At 34.9% G+C, this 23,349-nt stretch overlaps 1 protein-coding gene across 2 annotated transcripts in view; it reads left to right on the top strand.

Moving 5' to 3' along the window:
• LOC101890985 (O-acyltransferase like protein) overlaps positions 1-23,349 on the top strand; it is a 69,701-nt gene that overhangs the window by 24,239 nt on the left and 22,113 nt on the right. For both annotated transcript variants that reach the window (XM_059120956.1, XM_005177487.4), the window contains exons 3-4: positions 2,982-3,128; positions 21,389-21,642. In XM_059120956.1, coding sequence (XP_058976939.1) covers positions 2,982-3,128; positions 21,389-21,642 — 401 coding nt within the window. The remainder of the gene's footprint in view (positions 1-2,981; positions 3,129-21,388; positions 21,643-23,349) is intronic.

The raw sequence follows: 23,349 nt of genomic DNA, 5'->3' as shown, positions 1-23,349 counted from the left end.
TCAATATCAAATTTCGGAATTCCAGTTTCCCTTCAACAAATAGCCAATTTAGTAACATTCAATAATTTTCGTACAAATATAGAACACGTTTCCAAAACCGTTTCCATATAACAATCACAGATACCAACAGAGACCTCAATATCAAATTTCGGGATTCTAGCAGCATCCCATCAACCAATACCCAATTTAGTATCACTTAGTATTTTTCGAACAATTTTAGTACACATTTCCAAAGCCACCTACACATTTCCATTGAGGATTCGCTTCACCAAATACCAAATTTAGTATCACTTAGTACATTTCGTACATTTAAAGTACACATTTATCGTAGCCACAGGCATCAAAAGTGATATCTATATGAAATTTCGAGCCCTATCCCTTCACCCAAAATCAAATTTATTACATTTTGTACAATTATAGTACACATTTCCAAAACACCTACATATCTCATTCGTATTCGTAGGAAAGCAGCTCCAGATACCAAATTTAGTACCACTAACATCTTCCAGTTCGATTATAGTACTGATTTCGAAACCACGTCCATATCTCAATCACAGATACCAAGAGATCTTAATATTAAATTCGGGGATTCCAGCTGTTTTCCTTCATCCAATACCCAATTAAGTACCACTTAGTACTTATCGTACAATTATGGTACACTGTTCCAAAACCATCTCCATATGTCCAGGTTACACACCCTAACACCAAATTACAGATTTCAAGCATCATCTGATCATCCAATAACAAATTGTACCAAATATGGTACTATTTAGTACTTTTCGTGCACTTGTAGTACAGATTTCCAAAACCACTTCTTTTTCACAAACCTACCCTCGACAGAGACTCCAATGCAAAAAATTCAAAATTCCAACTACATTCGTTTACCCTAAACAAAACTGTTCCAAATTTATTAACGTTTAGTACAGTTCGCGCACATAGTACACATTTCCAAAAACCACCTTCTTATATCAATCCTTTTTCCAATCTTGATTCTCATACCGAATTTCAAGGTTTTAGCTCTATCCATTCAAATATATACCAAATGGTTCCATTTTAGAAAATTGCGAAACCTTTAAACTTCAAATTTCCAAAAGTACTTTGGTACATACATTCTGCACTCTAGAAGTGACTCTTATTCTAAATTTCAGAATTCTAGCTCATTACGTTTTACCAATACAATTCAATTTATTAAATTTTTAGTTATTTCCGTACCTTTTTAGTACGTATACTCAAAAACCCATCCTTATCAAACGCCTTCGCACCTAGACGGACATTTGTGGTAAATTTCAAGATTCTGGGTTCTTCAGTCTATTTCCCTTTTATAGGTATAGAGAAACTCGCCTGTTCAAATCTCACAGATTTTACAAGTAAGAAATCATTAAGTTTGATTATAGGTACGCTATAGGAAAACGTGGACCTAAATGTTCAATGTTCTGCCACCGGAGCTAGAAACTATTGTGGACTACAAATACCAATTTTTTAACACATCCGTGGAAAATTGTGGCAACAATTATCAAAACAACGTATATGGGGAAGTACCGTTATGTGCAGGCAATACCAAAACGTGGACCTATACATACTATGTCGCAAACGAAGCTAGAATCCATTACGAACCACTAATACCAATTTTTAGGCAAATCCGTTGAAAAATGCGGCAAAAATCATCAAAATACCGAATATCGAGAGGTACCGTTATATGGGGGGCTGTACAAAAACATGGACCTTTACATACAATGTTTCGCCACCGGAGTTAGAACCCATTATGACCTACAAATACCAATTGTTGGACAAATCCGTGAAAATCATCAAAATACCGAGCATCGGGAGGGTATCATTTTCAATACCAACCAACCTAGACACAATACAAATTGTTCTGCCAAATTGTGAAGCTCTGCTTCAAATATTGTGGGCTGTATATTGATTTTAGCAGACAGACAGACGGACATCCCTAAATCGACTTAGAATTTTATGCTGATCATGAAAATATACGTTAGGGGGTCTACGACGAATATTTAGGGATGTTACAAACGGAAAGGAGGATATATCAAGGTGTAGGGTATAAAAACCCCACCCTCAAAAATATATAAGATGACAGCCTGCTCTTATAAGCCGTATTATCATTCCTCTACATATATCAGTCTCTATTTAGTTTTTTTTTTTTCATAATAAACGAACCGTAAGGCTTCAAAATTTCAATTTTAATTTCATATAAATTAGTCAATTTTTAAATGTTTGCTGTAAAATTGAATAAATTTACATTCGAATAAGAAATAGACAACTTATATGGACCACTTTGTAATAAAAAAATCTTTTATTTAATAAAAAATATAATAAACCGTTTTTAGTTGAATTTAAATGCATTAATTAAACATTTAAAAATATTATCAAGTCAATTTGTAATTACTTGGAAACACGTTCTTAAGGTCAGGCGCATACAACCAAAGATATTTAGTGTGAACCTTCAATGAAACATTAAACGAATGATGATGTCCATCATCGTCATCGTCATAGCTGATGGAATTAGCTCGCCTACTTCTAACGAGTGCACGTTTTTTCTTTCATTCTCTTTTTCTTGTTACACTGGTAGCAACAACATTGAAATGTCTAAGAAGTTAATTTTCGTATTCAATTGAAATAACAATTTAATACCAAAGCCAAATCAGTCAAGGTGCATAAACATCCATTAAAGTGTTAAATCATCGCGATTGCACGCGGACCTAATCAAATTCCATTTATCAAAAAAAAAAAAAAAAACTTAACTGAACTGAACTTGTTCCAATTTTTTATGAGTCAGGGGTTCAATGACAGGCACCTGCCTCTGCCTGTTAACGAGATAACCATTACAAAGATCAAAATATCTAATCAAATTATCTTTAACCAACATTTCATTACAAAAACATGTTATAGTTTTTTTTTTTTTTTTTTGTATTTGTTTATACTAATGCTTTTGTTATTGTTTTTTTTTAAAATTTTCTTTACAGAATACCTTTACAGCATTGGCCAGAAACTGATATCGATTGGCAAGCCATTTGATGCCTCACGTAACCCCGATGCTTCGGAGCTGTGTCGTTTACACACCCGACAATTTATGGAGGGTTTGAACAATTTCGATTTGTGGGCCTTGAAATGTAAGTTAAATATTTTAATAAAAATAAATGTTTAAAAATCTTATTTCAATATTAGATTTTGAATGTGAATTTCTTGAACTACAACATGAGGTATTAAGATTTGTTTACTCTTCCGAAAATTTGTTTACTATCCGAATTTGAAATTTTAACAAGACAGAACGTATCGGTAGATTGTAACGTCAGATGTGTAGCATATTTGAATATTTAAATGCCTATAAAACACTTATTTACATATATATGTATATGCTGACCATGTATATTACATAATGTTGTTTTGACACGTGTAACACTAATCTGTAAATTTTATTCAATTTTCCGTCATTTTTATATTCTCTTTGTAAAACTTCGAAATATTCGTCAGAGAACCAATATAAATAGTCTTGATCAACGCGAATTTCTATTTCAACTTAACCACAACTGAGCCCTGAGAAATATCCAATATAAAACAATAAGACATAAAATTTCATCCTAGCGAGTTTAGTGCGCCGCAAAATGTTCGATGCCAAAAATGCTGTTCAATCCTCGGTACAAGCCCAGTAGGGTCAAAAAAGTGGATCGTTAACCTAAGTAGAATCACTTCTGTCAGGAGCATTTGAAAAATCCATAAATCTAATAAAACAAGTCCAAAAGTATCAGTCGGTTTTGCCGACCCTCAGCCAATATTCGATGATTTGAATATATTTTGAATTGTGAAATGATTACTCAAATCGTTGACCCTATGTGTCTTAGATTATAAAGGAATAGACCAATATTGTCCATTGCGTGTCGGACCTATGTTATAAATATTTCAACGTGACAGGTTTGTACTATATCGACCACTTGCTTCACTTTATATGAGTTAGCTGCAAATTTTAAGAAAATGTGAAAATATGCGTGAGGTGACAGATATAGCGGACCGAAGTATTCCATTTGCATACTTCATCTAATACAGATAAAAATATTGGTGTTTGCAAAATTTGGAGGAATCGAACATCAAATTTTGTTGGAAATCATAAATTTCGCTAAATTCTAGTTATAAGAAATATTTGGAGTTGTAGAGAATCCCAAGTTATGACAGAAATAATTATACGAAATTGTAACCCTTTGTGGGTGAGGTATTAGAATGGGTTCGGAGATATTTATCATCTTCACAATAGATCTTGGGTTAGCAAAAATGTTTGTATGTGTACAATTTGAAAAGAGTTGGATACTTTTGTCGCTTACTTTGAGCGCTTTGTTTTTCAAAATCTTAAACCCAATGTGCGGGAGGTACCAGTAGAAATGGTCCGTTCTCTACTATATTTATAACAGATCTCGGGTTGATTGAAATATTGAATGGAATCGGATGTAAATATCGGGTTTTATCAGCTTCATGGATATTTAAAATTTAAACCCTTTGTGGGGGATGTACCAGAAGGAGTGAACCGATATATCCCATCTTCACAGCAGATATTGTGTTAGTAAAAATAATGGGATGTTTGAAATAAAAAGAGAGCCAGATTTAATTATTTAAAAGATCGACCTTTTGTGTGGGAGGTACTTAATGGAATGGACCGATATTGTCCATTTTCTCACCTGGCCTAGCACTTATGAAATATTAGGTTTTGCAAAGTTGGAGCAAAATCGGATTATCCTTTTACTTTCTGTGCAGTAAATTATTTTCTTTCCTCTCCAGAAGGAGAGGACCAACATTGCTCATCTCGAACTCGATCTAAGTTTGACAATAATATTACGATACGAACAGTTCTAAAATCGTGCAAGAGAAATGTACCAAAGAATTGTTTAAAATTCGAACTTTAAGGTTACGAAGAGTTCTAAAATCGTACTAAACTTTTAAAACGGTAACATTTGGTATTATGTCAACGGATAGAGCTAAAATCTTGAAATTTGGTATGAAAATCAAGGTTGGAAATGGGATTGATATATGAAGGCGGTTTTGGGAAATGTGTACTAAGTGATGGTACTAAATCTGGAACAGTTTGGTTAAGTGTGATAAAGCTGAAATTTTGAAATGTTATATTTTTGGGTCTCTGTTGGTGCTAGGTTTGTGATAAAGTAGTAGTTTTGGAAATGTATACTACAAGGGCACGAAGAGTACTAAATAATACTATATTTGGTACAACTTGGTATAGGGTAAACAGATAGTGCTTAAAATCTGAAATTTGGTATTAGGGTCGATGTGCATGTGTAGCCTTGATATATGGGGGTGATTTCTGAAATGTGTACTATATTTGTACGAAAAGTACTGAATGGCACTATACTTGGTATTGGGTGAAGGTGAATCATGAAATTTTATATTGATGTATCTGTTTGAATCTCTTCCTCCATATTGAGATATGGAGGCGGTTTTGGAAATGTGTACTGTAATTGTACGAAAAGTTATCAATAGTACTAAGTTTGGTATTTGGTGAAGGGATAGGGCTGGAATCCTCAAATTTGATATAGATGTCACTGTTGGTGTCCGTGATTAAGATAAGAAGGTGGTTTTGGAAACATGTACTATAAATTTTGGAAAAGTACTAAGTGGTACTAAAGTGGGTATTTGTGGAAGGCATTGAGCGGAAATGCCGAAATTTAATACTGAAGTCTCTGTTGGTATCTGGGACTGAGATATGGAGGTGGTTTTTGAAATGTGTACGAAAAGTATTGAATGTCACTAAATTGGTGTTGGCTGAAGGCATAGGGCTGCAATCCTCAAATTTGATATTGAGGTCTCCATTGGTATTAGGAACAAAGCTGTGGAGGTGGTTTTGGAAATGTGTACTATAATTGTACGAAAAGTTCTAAATAATACTAATTTTGGTATTAGGTATCCTACCCTGGAACCCTCAAATTTAATAAAGATGTCACTCCTGGTGTCTGTGGTTAAGATATGAAGGTGGTTTTGGAAATGGGTGCTATAATTGTACGAAAAGTACTAAATTTGGTATTGGGTAAAGGATAGGGCTGGAATCCTCAAATTTGATATTGAGGTCTCTATTGATATCAGGAGGTGGTTTTTGGAAATGGATGCTATAATTGTACGAAAAGTACTGAATGGTACTATATTTGGTATTGAGTTAAGGAATAGAGGTGGAATCATGAAATTTTTAGATTGAGGTCTCTGTTTGTATCTGGAATTGAGATAAGAAGGTGGTTTTGGAAATGTGTACGAAAAGTACTAGATGGTATATTTTAATTGAATAGTGCTAAATTTGGTATTGGGTGAAGGGATAGCGCTAGAATCCTCAAATTTGATATAGATGTGGTATGAAGGTGGCTTTGGAAATATGCACTATAATTTTTGGAAAGGTACCAAGTGGTACTAAAGTGGGTATTGAATGAGGGGAATCCCGAAAATATGAAATTTGATAAAGAGGTCACTGTTGGTTTCTAGGGTTTACATATGTAGATATTGAAATAGTTTTGGGCAGACAAATTGGATGTGGGTCCATTGTGCAATGGTTGTAGTAAATGGAATGCTCTCTTCAAGAGCTATCAGGAGTTCCAGCTAGATTAATAGAAGAACGTCTCTTAGTCTACACCTATAATGGATTTCATCCTAAGAGACAGACAGTTATGTGGATTGGTCAAATTTTTAACCGTATCAAATGATATATACCATTTGTGGTCATAAAGTAGAGTGTATAAAACCTTGGGTATGTGTGAAGGTCCTTTCAGGCGGTTCTATCTTCAAAAGACCCAAATAAAAGATAGACCCATATAGAAGATATTTTAAATCTATTCTCCTCTATATTGCAGACTTTATGGAAATTATTTTATCTGTTGGAGGACTTTTGAAGGCCTTTCAACTATTCAGCCCCTCTAAGAAGCATTCCATCTGTATAAGACCCTTTATAGGTCTTTCGTACGTAAAATACATTAAAGAGTCTATCTACTGCAAATCTAAATGACCTTTTGCACTAAAGAAGGGATTATAGAGATCTCCAAAGAATCTCTGTAGATATGAGACCTTTGAGAGATTTTTAATGACTTATTCAAGTCTTTCAACCCATGGCAACCTTCAAAAATAACTTTGTCTGTAGGGTATATATTTTTTATCTATAGAATACTCATTTAAGGATTTGTATCTATAGAGAGTTTTTTGGAACGTTTGTCGAAATTAGAAAATTAATAAAAGATTCTGTATGCGATCCAGAGGTATTGTTTGTTTCTATGTAGAACTTTTTCCTTTAAGATATTTTCTTTTGAGATGTTATATTTATAGGGAAGGTTGTCAAAGTCTACAAAACACCTTTAGAAGAACATATAGAACACCAAAGAAGACTTTTTGGAAATGTTCGGTCTGCAGGGGATGTGTTTGTGGCCTTCTATCTAAAAAATACCTTATAGTGGTCCATCGAAGACCATTTATTGATAAATGATAAATGGAGATCTTTTCGCCTACTTTACCCTAAAGAAGGCGACTAATAGGACCATTTTTGAAGACTTTCGGCTCCCTTCTATAGAAAACGTTCTTGGAACTTCTTTATATTGAAGGCCATTAGGTATCTTCTGAATTTAGATAATCTGCAATCGGGTTCCTTTTATGAAAAAAATACATTTTAGAGTTTTTCGATCAAAGCTAAACTTTTGGGGATCATTTTTTTTTCTGAGGCTTCAACCTGCATTAGGACTCTATAAAATAATTTATATTGAAGGCCATTAGGTATCTTCTGAATTTAGATAACCTGTAATCGGGCTTCTTCTATGAAAAAAATACATTTTAGAGTCGTTATCCAACAGAAAGAACCCTTTTAGAGTTTTTCTATCCAAGGTATGCTTTTGGGGATCATTTTTTTCGGAGGCTCCTATCTGCATCAGGGATCAACAGAAACCCTTTTCTAAACTATAGAGAAAAGGAATTTCTCGAAAAGTTATTCTTCAAAGTTCATTGCCTTTTAAAATGCCTGTAAATCCAATATTTTACCCCACCATCTAACAAAAGATTACCAATTATTGACCACGTAAAATACTCAGAACCACTTAAAGGGGGAGGTCCTTGACACCCCAAAGCAAATATTGAATTAAGTGCGAATTAATTTTGGTCATGCAAAATTAGATTTAAAGACGACAACGACGGCGACGACATTGATGATGACAAATTGTCTGTCAAATGTCTGGCACCATGCAACGCAATACTAACACCAGCACCACCAACAGTTCTGCTTGGCAAATGAGTTGACAAAATGCATTCGAATATGGCACCGTCGTAATTGAGTTCTTTATGCAAGACGCTGGTTGCATTGGTGGCAGCGGCGTCAACAACAAAGCCAAACAATCAAACAAATTGTTCGCAGATTATTTGTGCAAGCAAGCCGAGTCAGCAATGATGTCTTTGGTCAAAAGCTGGTTTGGGGTTTTTTAAAAAAGGTGTTTTTAATGTATTCTGTAATGCTATTTGTCGTGGATGGGGCTCTTTACAAACACTTCAATGATGGTTCTGTTCGCCATACGGTTTGGTGGATTTGCAGCAATGCACATCGCTCGTTTGGTACAAATGCCCATAAAAAATCGGCTTTTATTTGAATATTTATTTGTAATATTTGGCAAATATAATCAATATTCATTGCGAATATTGGCAAATCTTCTGGCACCACCAATTTGCCGAAGAGCAGAATAATAACTTGGCATGTGATGTGAAGTGTTTGTGCGAAAATTGAGCAATATGAGTTATGGTATTTGTGGTAAATTAAATGATTCATAATTTAAATGCACACAAAATTGCCATGGAAATCTTCACTAGAGCAGAGTTTACCTTGAAATAACTCGACTTCTAAAATTTGTCTGCATATAGTGATTCGGTTGGACTACATTGCTAAAACTCAAAACTACAGGGTGAGATAAAAAACGCAACAAAGTCAAACGCCATAATTTTAAAATTTTCTTTTTTAATTTTATTGAATGAAAGCAAACAATGTCGGACATAGCATCAAATTTTAGAATAAGTTTAGATTTGTTCGAATTGGTCAACTTTGGCACGAATTATGGATTTCAAACGGCCAATGAAACCGTCACACGCTGAACGTATGTTGCTCTGTGGTATTTTGGCCCATTCCCGGCGAAACGCTTGCTTGAGGTGATCGACACTTTGATATTTTTTAATGCCAACCTTGCTTTCCAAAATACTCCAGACACAATAGTCCAACGGATTGTTATCCAGAGATTTTGGTGGCCATTGTGCGCTAGAAATGAAGCGAGGAACCATATTTTGTAACCATTCTTGGGTAGCGCGTGTTGAGTGCGATGGTGCTGAGTCCTGTCTGGTCTGCGGCCTAAATGTTTGCCTGCCCTAGGCTTTAGCGCACCCTCCAGAATATTTTTACGATAATATTCGGCATTAACTATGATGCCACGGTCGATTATACGAGCGGAGAGCGACCATCGGCTGTTATGGCGGCCCACACCATCACCATGGCCGGCGTTTGAGTTCTGGTGGCCAATAGAAGGCGCACATTTTCAGCTGACCTCTTTGGCAAGTAAACACGATCGTTTTATTTGTTTACAAACTGCTGGACAACATTCTCAGCGGAGAAAACCAAATTCAGTTCAGGCAGTTCACCACTTTCGACCAAGCGAAGCGACTCTTTAACTCTTTTGAGTCTATTTTCTTTCTGTTGCGGTGTAAGTTCTTGCACTTTTTTGAATTTTAATGGCTTTACCCCGAGCTTATTTTTCAATATTTGCCTAATGAAATATTGCGATACGTCCAGTCTCGAGCCATTTTTCGGCCCCTGCGACGCGGGTTTTGATCAAGTCCCTTCTTTCCTTTTGGAACCATTTCTGCTGATGTTGCAGTTTTTTTCCATTTCTGCTCGGTAACGAGCCATGGTACTAGACACAATAGATTTATTCACTTTCAAATGCTGGAGTGCTCAAAAGATAGCCACTTGTGGTTTTCCGGCCAAATATAACGAAATCACACTATCACGCTTGAATTCCATCACGAATAACTTTTTTTTTGGAAAATTCTCACCGAAATGCCTTTGTATGCTTGTAAACAGTATAATGAGCTGTCACTGGAATAATTTTAACAGCTGTCAAACGAGTGGCTTAGAAATGACAGCAGTCTGAATTGGTTGCAGTTTTTTCATTTCACCCTGTGTGTTATCTGGGGGAGCCACTATGATTAAACTATGATACCTGTATATAAAAATTACAACTCAATGATAAGTGACCCAAATTGCTCTTAAAATAAAAAAAGTTTATATTCCGATTCAGATCGACTTTTTATACCATCAGTCATATGGCTATAGAGGGTATATATAAGTTGATACGATCAAAACGTGCCTCAACGTGCGTCCGTCCGTCTATCTGGCTGGATGGCGCACGATAACTCTCAAAGGGAGTATCCGATTTGCTGGTATATGGGTAATATCGCACCACTCCTTCTGGTACCTCACCCACAAAAGGTCAAGATTTTCATAGGAAGTGCTATAACTCATAGTAAAAGCAAGGATCATCCGACATTGTTCAAATGTTGCAAACCCTTATACTTGTATCAGTTCTAAGTTATGTGTGAAAATTGACAATATCACTCCTTCTGGCACCTTCCTTACAACAACATTTTGAATATCTGTATATCTCTTATAAAATGTGAAATAAGTTTGCCCCATATCCCAATATTTCTAACAACTCTATTAAGATGAGATAGGTCGGACCACTCCTTCTGGCACCACCACCACAAAGGGTCAAAATTGTGAATATCTTCATATAACTCAAGATCTGATGTGAAAATTATTGATATCGACTTACCCCTTGTGGTACCTCCAACATTTGAGTAACGATCATAAATTGCGAAATAAGCATCCCATTCTCTTCAAAGATCTGAAGTGAATATGGAATTTATCGCCCCACTCCTTCTGGTATTTCCCTGGCACGTTGTAATATTTATATTAGAATAATGTCAGATACGAAATCGAAAATATTGACCCACTCCTGCGGAGCCTCCCCCCATTAACGGTCAACAATTTGATAATCATAACGCAAGCCAAAATATATGAAGCTGAGGGTATACATCTAGCGCCAATACCGACAGATACTTTTTACCTTGCTAACATATATTTCAACCGGTATACCAGAAAATGAGCCCTTTTTCGTCCATTTGAGGGTTTTAGAAAAATGGTATTGAAAATGGGCCCTGTAGGTTCACGTTTTGGTATAGCCCCCATATAACGTTACCTCCCGATATTCGGTATTTTGATGATTCACCGAATTTATTCACCGGAATTGTTTCTAATTTAGTATTTGAAGTTCGAAATGGATACTACAGCCTAAAACAGAAAATTGTCTGTACAGGTCCACGTCTTCGTATAGATAGGGGCTTCACGGTACCTCCCGATATTCGGTATTTTGCTGATTCTAGCGACATTGTTAACCGGAATGGTTTCAAATTTGGTATTTGAAGTTCGTAATGGATTCTACAGCCTAACACAGAAAATTGTCTGTGCAGGTCCACGTTTTCGTATAGCCCCCATATAACGGTATCTCTCGATATTCGGTATTTTGCTGATTTAAGCGACATTATTAACCGGAATGGTTTCAAATTTGGCATTTGAAGTTCGTAATGGATTCTACAGCCTAAGACAGAAAATTGTCTGTGCAGATATTCGGTATTTTGAAATTCGTTCCAAGTGGTGAAGGCTATTCAAAGTTCGGCCCGGCCGAACTTACAGCTTTTTTACTTGTTCTACATATATAAATGATTAAATAAAATGAATTTCAAGATTAATTTGCATTAAAAGACAAATTAACATAGACCTTAAACATGCAACAAGTTTAAATTCAATCATTTTAATTATTAAAAAATTATTTCTTTTTATACATTTCCTTAGGAAAATTGAAGACCTAATTTAAATAAATAACTCTTTTTGAATATGAGATAAAATCTTCATAATTTTCCTATTACTTTCACATTTAATTGCTTTCATTTTTTTAAAAGAATTATTAGCATCGAACATGCAAGATATTCATAAGCACCCACTCATAAAATGCCATATTTTTCTTAATTAATTGTTAATGAAATACCGAAGTTCAATTTATTATTCTTTCAGAATGTGAGAAAAAATTTCTCAAAATCTTTCTAGAAATAATTGATTTCATAAAAAAGAAAAATATGAAAATTATTACTTTCAAGTTTAACTACATTCCTCTGGTGTACAGCGAAAAAAATAGCATCGAACTTGAACATGCAACATGCTCAAGTCCATAATACATTAACAAATTCTTCTATAAAAGTCCAATATCAAACGAGAAGAACAAACACAAAAAAAATCTCAAAACACTGCTCAACCGGTGACAGACAACACCTAACACAGAGCTTTTTGTTATTGCTGTTGTTGCTTTTCTAGACGCAAAAAAACACATGCAACATTAGAAGGTTAACCAACGAACTTTACCCACATTCGACGGCTCGCCGCCAGTTGCATACTTGGCAATTATTGCCAACAACAGCAACAAATGGCAAATAGCCCCTCTGACCGACCCGAACCGAGCGAACATTTGAACCCCTGACTATTGCACCGACTAGTGCTTGGTAGTACAAGGTTTTCGACTCGCTTAACATTGTAACCAATTGCTCCATAAGTCAATGCCAACAACAAACAGCAGCAGCAACTACAACAAGTAACTCAAGCTGCTAACAAAAATTGCAATTGCAGCATAATTACAGTGGCTGGCATGTTCTAAAGCAACTAATACTCAGACACAGCAGTGATACAGACAGACAAACAAATAGATCGGTTGCTGTTATTGAGCTACTGGAGCTGGCTGCATCATCAGCAGTTTTCCCAAAAACCACATTTCGAACTCTAGACACGCAAGTGGTGATTTTATTAACAGCCGGCTGGTTTGTCAGTGTGTTCAATGTCAATGCATAGAGGCAAGCTGGAGCGAGCCACATTGTAGCTTGGGAAAACAAAACAATGGCAACAAAATGAAATAAATGATTTTGCATTCTGCCCAAAATAAGAAAAAGCATCAACAACAATGAAACGCTTGATATTGACCCCACATGACCCTAACATTGCAGTTTTTTTTGGCGGTAGTAGGTGTTGTCATGTCCATTTTTAGACTTTTGTGCTTTTGTTTTTGGGCAAAACAAAAAGTAACAGTAGTTTTGGGATTTGAAAGATATTAATTATGGCTCGGCACATATGTTTTTGGCCATGTGGCCATAGTCAGAATTTTAACCAGTTATTAGTTTGTTGGGTTAATAAACTAATGAATGTATTAAACATAGAACTTGTTTTTATTGAAAACGTCAAATGTGAATTTGTTAAAACGGAGTTGAATGTGACCTTGTCGAATATTTTTTGGTCACATTAATTGGCGTTTAACGGTCGTACAACCAACTGGTTGCTGGGATCTTATTAACAATCAAAAACGGCCATTAAGCCTCCTTATAAGCCCTTTGTCTAAAGAAGACCTATTATTTTATGAGAAACTATTCTTACTATATACAAACCGCCAGGTATCCTATTCGACTACGAATCGGCTACTATACTTCCCAAATTTTCCCCAAACAGTCAAAATTGACATTTTAATGGTAAAACGCATTTTTTTTTTTTTTTTTTGATTTTTCTCGAAAATGACAAGACAAAAAGTAGATCAAACAAGTTAAAGAGTGTCTGTCGGTTTTGCCGACAGATATATACCCTCAGTCAATGTACGACTACTTAAAAATATTTTGATTATTCAAATGTTTAACTTCTTATTTAGTAGGTTCCGAAAGAATGGACCAATATTGGCTATTTTAATATTGCGACGTGCCAGGCTTGGACTGAGGAGAGTTGGATGCTTATATCGCTTTCTTTGAGCTTTTTTGGGGGAGGTACCAGAAGGAGTGGATCAATATATCCCATCTTCATAACAGATCTTTTGTTAGTGAAAATAATGGGATGTGTGAAATATAAAGAGAACCTGATGCTTATTTCGTATTTTATATACGTTTTGGGTATTAAAAAATTTGACCCTTTGTGTGGGAGATACCAGAAGGACTTGATGGAGTGGACCTATATTATTCATTTTCGCACCTTACCTAGAACTGACGCAAATATTAGGATGTGCAAAGTTGGACTAAAATCGGATTAATGCTTCTCTTTCAGTGCAAAAAATATTTATTATTATTTATTTATTTTTTTTTTTTTTTTTTGAAAATTTCGATCTTTTTTGGGGAGGTACCAGAAGAAGTGGACCGATGTTTTCCACCTTGGCACCAGACCTTCCGTTAATAAAATTATTGCGATGTGTGGAAATTGAAGACAATCGGACTCTAAAATCAAATTTTATAAGAGTTGTATTTATTCAAAATTTTGACTATTTGTGGGAGAGGTACTTGATGGAGTGGACCGATATTGTCCATTTTAGCACCTGACGTAGCACTGATAGAATTATTAGGATTTGCAAAGTTGGAGCAAAATCGGATTATCGTTTCTCTTTCTGTGCAAAAAATATTTTTTGAAAATTTCGACCTTTTGTGGGTGAGTTACCAGAAGAATCGGAACGATATATTCCATCTTAACACCAGACCTTCGGTTGATAAAAATATTGGGATGTGTGAGATTTCAAGACAATCGGACTGTTATATCACATTTTATAACAATTGTAATTATTCAAAGTTTTGACCCTTTGTGGGGGAGGTACTTGATGGAGTGGACCGACATTATCAATTTTCGCACCTGACCTAGCGCCAACGCAAATATTAGGATTTGCGAACTTGGACCAAAATCAGATTATCTTTTGTCTCTCTGTGCAGAAAATATATATTTTTAAAAATTTCGACATTATGTGTGTGAGGTACCAGAGGGAGTGGGCCGATAAATTTTTTTCCCACATCAGGCCTTGGGTAAATAAAATTATTGAGATGCGTATGAATTGAAGACAATCGGACTCAAAAATCAAATTTTATAAGAGTTGAAATTATTCAAAATTTTGACCCTTTGTGGGGGAGGTACCTGATGGAGTGGACCGATATTGTCCATTTTCGCAAAGTTCGAGCAAAATCGGATTATCCTTTCTCTTTCTGGCAAAAAATTATTTTCTTTGAAAATTTTGACATTTTGTGTGAGATGTAAAAGAAGGAGTGGACCGATATTGTCCATCTCCGAACACGATCTTAGTTTGACAATAATATTACGATGTACCAACTTTGTATCAAATCGAATACTGCCTTCGAGAGTTATCGTGCGCATCAGCCAGACAGACAAACGGACGGACAGACATCGCTAGATCGACTCCAAATGTCCTGGAACGGATTCAGTCCAAAGAGGCCTAAAGTCTAAAACCGTTATTTGGATGAGGCACGTTTTGGTCGTATCTAATGATATATACCCTCTGTAGCCATATGGCTAAGGATATAAAAATAATAAAGATTTTATTTATAAAAAATTTCTGCGATAATAATTTTTTTGAAATAACTCCCTGGGAGAATTTCCCCAGACATAAACTTGGGTACTGACGAGGATTGGTGGATCTTTCCAAAACAATGCAATTTTCTACCTTAAATAAACGTCGGTTTTAAATAAAAGCAAGAACAATAATTGGATTAAGCCTGACTGTTTTACCATACCTGAGGTATCGCAATTAAAAAAAATAATTTTTAAAACCTGTGTACATTTTTAATTCCTAACGGTCCCCATTCAACATTTTCCAGGTATAGTTTACGTATTATCATAAGCCAAATTATCTTTACACAGGGGGAAGTTCGGGTTCCAAATTTCTGTAGAAATCATGAATGCTGATTCCGAGTTCGAATTTAAAAAAAAGGTTACATAAGTTATATGGAGGTGAGCGACATAGGCGAAAGGTTTTGTAAAGGGAATACTAAGAGTCTTTTGTTGAGCTCTGTCAGAATTTGAAATAGACTTTTATGGAATTTAGATTTTAATGACAACTTTGAAGAAGAGGAACTTTCAAAAATCTTCGAATTTTAGTGAAAAAATTGTTCGAATTTCTAACAAAAATTTCCAGTTGAATACACTAAAAGGTTCTTTAAATTAAAACATATATATCATCTACCATATAAAAATTTGAATTATGACCAAAACACTATTATGTCCTTCTTACATATTATATATAATCGTAGAATGAGTCTGGATTTTTTAGTGAATTTCTATAAATAGGCCAATAAAACATACGATTTTTTTTCTTAGATACCAAATATCACATTTATCATAAATTTCTTCCCATTGTTTCATTCCCCATAATATTTAAAATATTAACTTTTACTCAAAAACTTTCTCTTGGTATGACTTGCCAAATTCAAATTTTTTATATTGAGAAAGTTTGAAATTCTACAAATTTACTTTCTGTCGATTTGGACTTACCGTTGATCATATTTGAAATTTCGACTAGAAACAGAATAAAAAACAGACATTAGCATTGTTGTCAAGTTATATCAAAAGTAAAAAAGAATAAAAACATTAGTCGATTTCAAAAATTTACATAAATCTTTGTAATCTATGTATTCTACTATCCGCCCGACATAAATGAAGAGCATGTTGTTTTTATAGGCTGGCAAGTTTTCAACGCCAGTCATGGCCAATTAAGTTATTTTTAACATCGAATTGGCCTTAGTTAGAACTGTTCCGGCACACAATTTGGAAGAGTATGAGTTTCAAGAGAAATATTACATTTAAAAAAAATCCATCCATTGGTGGAGTTGATCTTCTTGGAAATTATCTGCGAAGCTACATTTAGAAGATCTCTGGAAATTCTGAAAGAAGAACTCTAAATTTAAAAATGGATTTTCAAATAGAATGTAAAAATTCGTATAGAGTATGATTCGATCTCTTATAAAGAAATTAGAATTAGAGGTTTCAATCGAAAACTGCTTGCTCTTCATTTTTTATACCCTCCACCATAGTATGGTGGAAATAGACATTTTAGACCCCGATTTAGCGTTGTCCGAACGTCTGTGGAAATCACTCTAGCTTCCGAACGAATTCAAGTAGATTGATAAAATTTTGCTCAAATGTATATTATGTCTGCAGGATATTGGTATAGCCCCCATATAACGGTACCTCCCGATATTCGGTATTTTGATTATTTTAGCGACATTATTCAGCGGAACTGTTTCAAATTTGTTATTTGAAGTTCGTATTGGATACTACAGCCTAACACAGAAAATTGTATGTGCAGGTCCACGTCTTCGTACAGCCCCCATATAACGGTTCCTCCCGATATTCGGTATTTTGATGATTTTAGCGACATTATTCATCGGAATTGCTTCAAATTTGGTATTTGATGTTTGTAATGGATACTACAGCCTAAGACAGAAAATTGTCTGTGAAGGTCCACGCATTCGTATAGCCCCCATATAACTGTACCTCCCGATATTCGGTACCTTGTTGATTTTAGAGACATTATTAAACGGAATTCTGTCAAATTTGGTATTTGATGTTCGTACTGGATACTACAGCCTAAAACAGAAAATTATTTGTGCAGGTCTTCGTCTTCGTATATCCCCCATATAAATGTACTTCCAGATATTCGGTATTTGGATGATTTTAGCTAAATTATTCAACGATTTTTCTAGTTTCGCATTTGAACATTGTAATGGCTTATGACAAAATTTACCTATGCAGGTCCATGTCGTCGTATAGACCCTAATACAACAGCTATATTCGGTATTTTTAAGATTTTAACAGAATTTTTAACGGATTTTATTGTTTTTGAGAATTTCCAAATTCGTTCCAAATGGTGGAGGGTATTCAAAGTTCGGTCCCGGCGAACTTACAGCTTTTTTACTTGTTTCTTTTCACATATGTTATTTTGTCGCTGCATTTTTTGGAATGATTTCTAACAACAATGCTGTGTGGAGAAGAAGCTAATGAATTTTGACAAATATTTAATTTTTGTCAAAATATGGCATTTGGTATAATGCCCTACTTAGCCACCTACGAAACTTTAACTCCGGTCAACAAAAAACTTTACTTCCTCTTTGGGCCAAATATCACAAAATTAAAAGAGCTTCTCGATAGGTTTTTTTTATTTATTTATTTTTTTTTTTTTTTTTTGAATGATGGCATCTAATTAACAAATGCAGCTGACACTTTTTTTCACATAACTGTAAATTTACATAAAGACAAGGCGATAAGTAGGTGTCACTTAACTAAACGCGTAGAGACATAATTATGTTCATCAATCTCATTTAGCAGATGTGATTAAGCCAAAATAGGCATTTCGAATAACACGCCCATAAGATGAACAAATGTTAAGACAAATGATCACCATCTAATATGTATCGCGTGTATTTTTTTTGTTTTGTTGTTGACGTGCCATATGCGCCATAGTCTCTCATTCACTTATCCCAACTCCATCCATTCCTCATACGGAAGTTGACCATCGTTATGGATGGTGTTGATGCTGATGCTGGTAACGACCTTGACATTGCTGACATAGCGTTACACTATTTTCAGTTTCGGTTTTCCTATTTTGTTGTTGACCACATTTTACCGGTTTTGGTGTTTGTTTGTTTGTTTTTTTTTTTTTTCATTTTCACTTTTGGTTTACACTCGAGAAGAAACAGAAGACTTATTTTGTGAGTGTAAGGAGTTAAAGAAGAGGAATTTGAAAATACCAAACTTTATTTGTATGTAAAAAAGAAAAAGTGGTCCACCTACATTCAAGTCCATTGTTACCTACAAGAACAATGGGACTTATATTTTGTAGAAAAAGGGCTTATATGTATAAAGGGTGAATTTGTTCAAATAGCCCATCCCGTTTTCGTGTTTTGTTTCACTGTTAGATAACTTCAGTTCATTATATAATTTATCCATAAAACATCTCGCAAAGGAAAAAATCATTTAATTTCATTAAAAAAAAAATAAAAAAATCGAAAAATTGTGTTCGGTGACGAAGCTCATTTTTGGCTCACAGGGTACAATTCTTCCTGATAGTAAATTTTGAAGTGAAGATCAGTCAGAATCATTGGAAATCCTACCAATACATCCAGAAAAAGTCACAGTTTGCTGTGGTTGAAATTAAGTATAGAAAAAGGTCATTCAGGAAATGTCGTACAATAAGTGTACAAAAGTACTTACATGGAACATAGTGTAGGAACAGAACTAAAATTGTAAATTTTGGAACTTTGACGTCTAGGATAGACGAACCAAAGGGGTTTAGAATTTTAAACAATAAGTGTACCAAAAGAACTAAAATTCTATAAATTTGGTACCATTATGTGAATGAATATTACCTTGTTATACTTATATACTTGCCAAAGAGGTCAGCTGAAAATGTGCACCTTCGGTTGTCCACCAGGACTCAAGCGGCGGTCATGGTGATGGTACGGGCCGCCATAACAGCCGATGGTCATTCTCCGCTCGTATTAATGGACCGTGGCATTAAAAAAAACCGAATATCGCAAAAATATTCTGGAGGGTGTATAAAAGCCTTGGGCACGCAAACATTTTGGCCGCAGACCTTAGACATTCCAACAGGACTCAGCACGCACCATCCAAGAATGGTGACAAAATGATGTGCCTCGCTTCATTTCCAGCGTACCATTAAAATCTCTGGATACCAATCCGTTGGACTATTGTGTCTGGAGTATTTTGGAAAGGTTGGCACTAAAAAATACCAAAGTGTCGATCACCTCAAGCAAGCGCTTCGCCGGAAATGGGCCAAAACACCGCAGAGCAACATTCAGGCAGTGTGTGACGGTTTCATTAGTCGTTTGAAGACCATAATTCGTGCCTAAGGTGATCAATTCGAACAAATCTAAACTTATTCTAAAATTTGATGCTATTTCCGACATTTATTGCTTTCATTCAATAAAATTTAAAAAAAAAGTAAAAATTATGTCACTTGATTTTGTTGCAGTTTTTTTATCTCACCCTATATATGGGAGCTACATCCAAATCTAAAGCAATTTTGACAAAATTTTCAACACTTATTTCTGAGCTGTATCTGATATCTGGTATCAAAGATCATAGTTGTGGAGTGCATATTACACATCTGAGGGACTTAAAACTCCGAATCGGATATCTCAACCGATTTTCACCATTTTTGAAGTAGTTGTTTCTAGGATGAATTCCGTCTGAATAGCCAAGATTCAGTTCATTTGGGTTAATATTAGCCATTAAAAATATACATGGGAGCTATATCCAAATCTGTTCCGATCTCGATAAAATTTGACAAAGGTATTTCTGGGCTGTATCTGATATCTGGTACCAAATATTATAGTTGTGGAGTGCATATTACACATGTGATGGACTTAAAACCCCAAAGCGGATGAGACATATTTATGGGACCTATAGCTATATCTGAACCGTTTATCACCATTTTTGAAGTAGTTGTTTCTACGATGAATTCAGTCTGATTAGCCAAGATTCAGTTCATTTGGACTGATATTAGTCATTTGGTGCACAATAAACCTGATATCGGGAAAAATAATATATATGAGAGATATATTCAAATCTGATCCGATCTCCATAAAATTTGACAGAGGTATTTCCAGAGGTAGGCTGTATCTGATATCTGGTACCAAATATTATTTTTGTGGAGTGCACATATTCTATTCTATTCTAGAGAATACGAATGAGGTCTTCTATTCTACAGAATACCAATAAGGTTATCTATACTATAGAAGACCAATAGGAGGCCAATAAGGTCTTCTACTCCATAGGAAATCACAAGGGTCTTCTATTATAAATCTATGCTATAGAAAAGCAAAAGGATATTCTATTCTATAGAGGACCGATACCCTATTATATACTATAGAGAAGCCTTCTATTATATAAAATATACAGTTGAGTTAATTTGGCACCAAAAAAACCTTGTTTAAAACATGTGAGAATCGAATTTGCAGCTAATAAGCCATATATTATTTACATTTCCAAAAGATCTGCTTTCCAAATAGGCCTTCAAATTTAAGTAAATATTCAAAAGAATGTTGGCAAGTGCCCTTTAAAACTTCGAAAGAAAAATCCATGTGAAAAAATAATCAAAAACTTAGACTTTATTCATTGATAACTTAAGGCCCCGTTTTTGGGTCTTTTGTTTACGCCTTTTATCGCCATGAATAAATCAAAAACTATTCTCATGTAAAAATGTTAACAATTCAATAAAAAACGATCATAAATATTTACAATGCAGTCAATAGAATCCCACGGGTGTTGAGACAAGTCTTCAAACGTTTCACTACAATAAACTCAACATAAAAAAAGAGATTTGTAAATACAATTATTAAATTATGTTAATGTTATTTGAAAGTTTTTATTGTTGTAGTATTCATTTACAATTTTGACATCTCATCATAATTTGTTTCTTTTTTTCTTTTTGTTTTTATTTTATTACAGTGCACGACTCCACGGGCAAACTCAACTCTGGCATCTTGAATGGCAACATCAATCAGTTGGGCGATTTCGATCAATGTCTGCGAGTGCAGCATCAAATGGCTGATGGTGGTGCAACGGGTGCCGCCAATGTCGAAATGAAGGGACAATACTGTTTGGCTTATGCTCAGCCCGAATTGCCACACAAATCGAAACGTTTGCAAACCTTTTTCAATATGGTCCGCTCACATGGACCATTCCGCAGTGAATTCGATGATGTAAGTAATTGAAATGTTTATTAGCATATGGATATAGTTATCTACTGGTGTTTATGAATTTATGGTGAAAATTGAGAAAGAAATCCCAGAAGATTATAGTTTTGGGGCAGTTACAATGTGTTGTTACAGTTACTGTGAAATGGAAGTGGTTTTGGGATAAGTAGGGAGGTAAATGAATGTTTCGTCGATTACATTTTGTTGCAACTGGAAATTGTTGTGGGGAAATAATTGAAAATTATTTAGTAACGTAAAGAAATCACAGGAGTGTTGGAAAGTAACCTCCATGGCAAGGAGACAACATCCAAAACCTAATAAAGAGAAGTTAAAGAGTATTAATAAGAGATATACCCTCATCCTATACAGATTGAGAATTATACTTTTATAAATATTAAAGCTTCGTGGAGGACGTGCACCAAAAGAAATGATTCAATAGCTTGATTTTCAAATTTAGCACATCCCCCCTCCCCCAGAATTAAAAGTAAAAAGCAGCTAACTTTGAATGGGCTGAACTTTTAATACCCACCACCATTTGTAAGGAACTTGAAGATTTTCAAAAAAAAACGAAGACAAGTTAAAAATATCAGTCGGTTTTGCCGTCCGATGTATACCCACAGCCCTCAATATATGTTGACTTCTGTTATGATTATTCAAATCATTGACCCTCTTTGGAGTAGGTTCCTAAGGAATGAGGCAATACTGTCCATTTCGTATCGGACCTATATAAATATCATATAAACATTATATTGGCTACTTCCTTCACTTTATATGAGATATGTGATAAGTTTTAGAAAATGTTAAGATTTGCATGAGGTACCAGATGTAGTCGACCGAAGTATTCCTTTTCCATCATAAATTCCATATTAATCTCATGTTTTTGGTTAAGAGATACATTTATATATAGTTAGTTGTAAAGAATTGATGAGTTGTTTCGCAAGCAACGCAAGATTGAAGTATTGAAAATTGTTACCCTTTGTGGGTGAGGTACCAGAAGGGGTTCGCAGGTATATATCATCTCCGCAACAGATTTTGTGTCAACAAAAAACGTTTGTAGAAAAGAATCGGATGCTTATTTCGGATTTTATAATCGTTTTAATTTTCAAAACTTTGACCCTTTGTGGAGAGGTCTTTTGTTGATAGAAACTTTGAAATGTACCAAGTCTACATGGAATCGGTGGTTAATTTTGCATATTATTGGCTTCAGGGATATTCAAAATTTTGACCATTGGTACCAGACAGAGTGGACCGATAAATCCCATCCTCGCAGCAGATCTTGTTTTATTTAAAATAATAGGATGTGTTAAATATAAAGATTATTTCGGATTTTATAATTGTTTTGGTTATTCAAAACGTTTACCCTTTGTGGGGGAGGTACCAGAAGAATTGGTCCGATCTATACCATCTTTATCAAAATTCTGGTGTTGATGGAAATATTGAGATGTATCAAGTCTGAATGGAATCGGATGTTAATTTCATGTTTTATGAGCTTCATGGATATTCAAAATTTTGACCCTTTTGGGGTGAGGTACCAGAAGGAGTCCGCCGATATATACCATCTTCACAGCAGATCTTGTATTAGTAGAAGTAATAGGATGTGTGAAATATGAAGAGAACCGGATGCTTATTTCGGATTTTATGATCGTTTTGGTTATTCAAAACTTTGAGCCTTTGTGGGGGAGGTATTAGAAGGAATGATCCGATCTCCAACAT

The sequence above is a fragment of the Musca domestica genome, unplaced genomic scaffold (assembly GCF_030504385.1).
Source record: "Musca domestica strain aabys unplaced genomic scaffold, Musca_domestica.polishedcontigs.V.1.1 18, whole genome shotgun sequence".
Taxonomy (NCBI): domain Eukaryota; kingdom Metazoa; phylum Arthropoda; class Insecta; order Diptera; family Muscidae; genus Musca; species Musca domestica.
The sequence above is the reverse complement of the archived record's forward strand: the minus strand, read 5'-3'. Positions and strand labels throughout refer to the sequence as shown.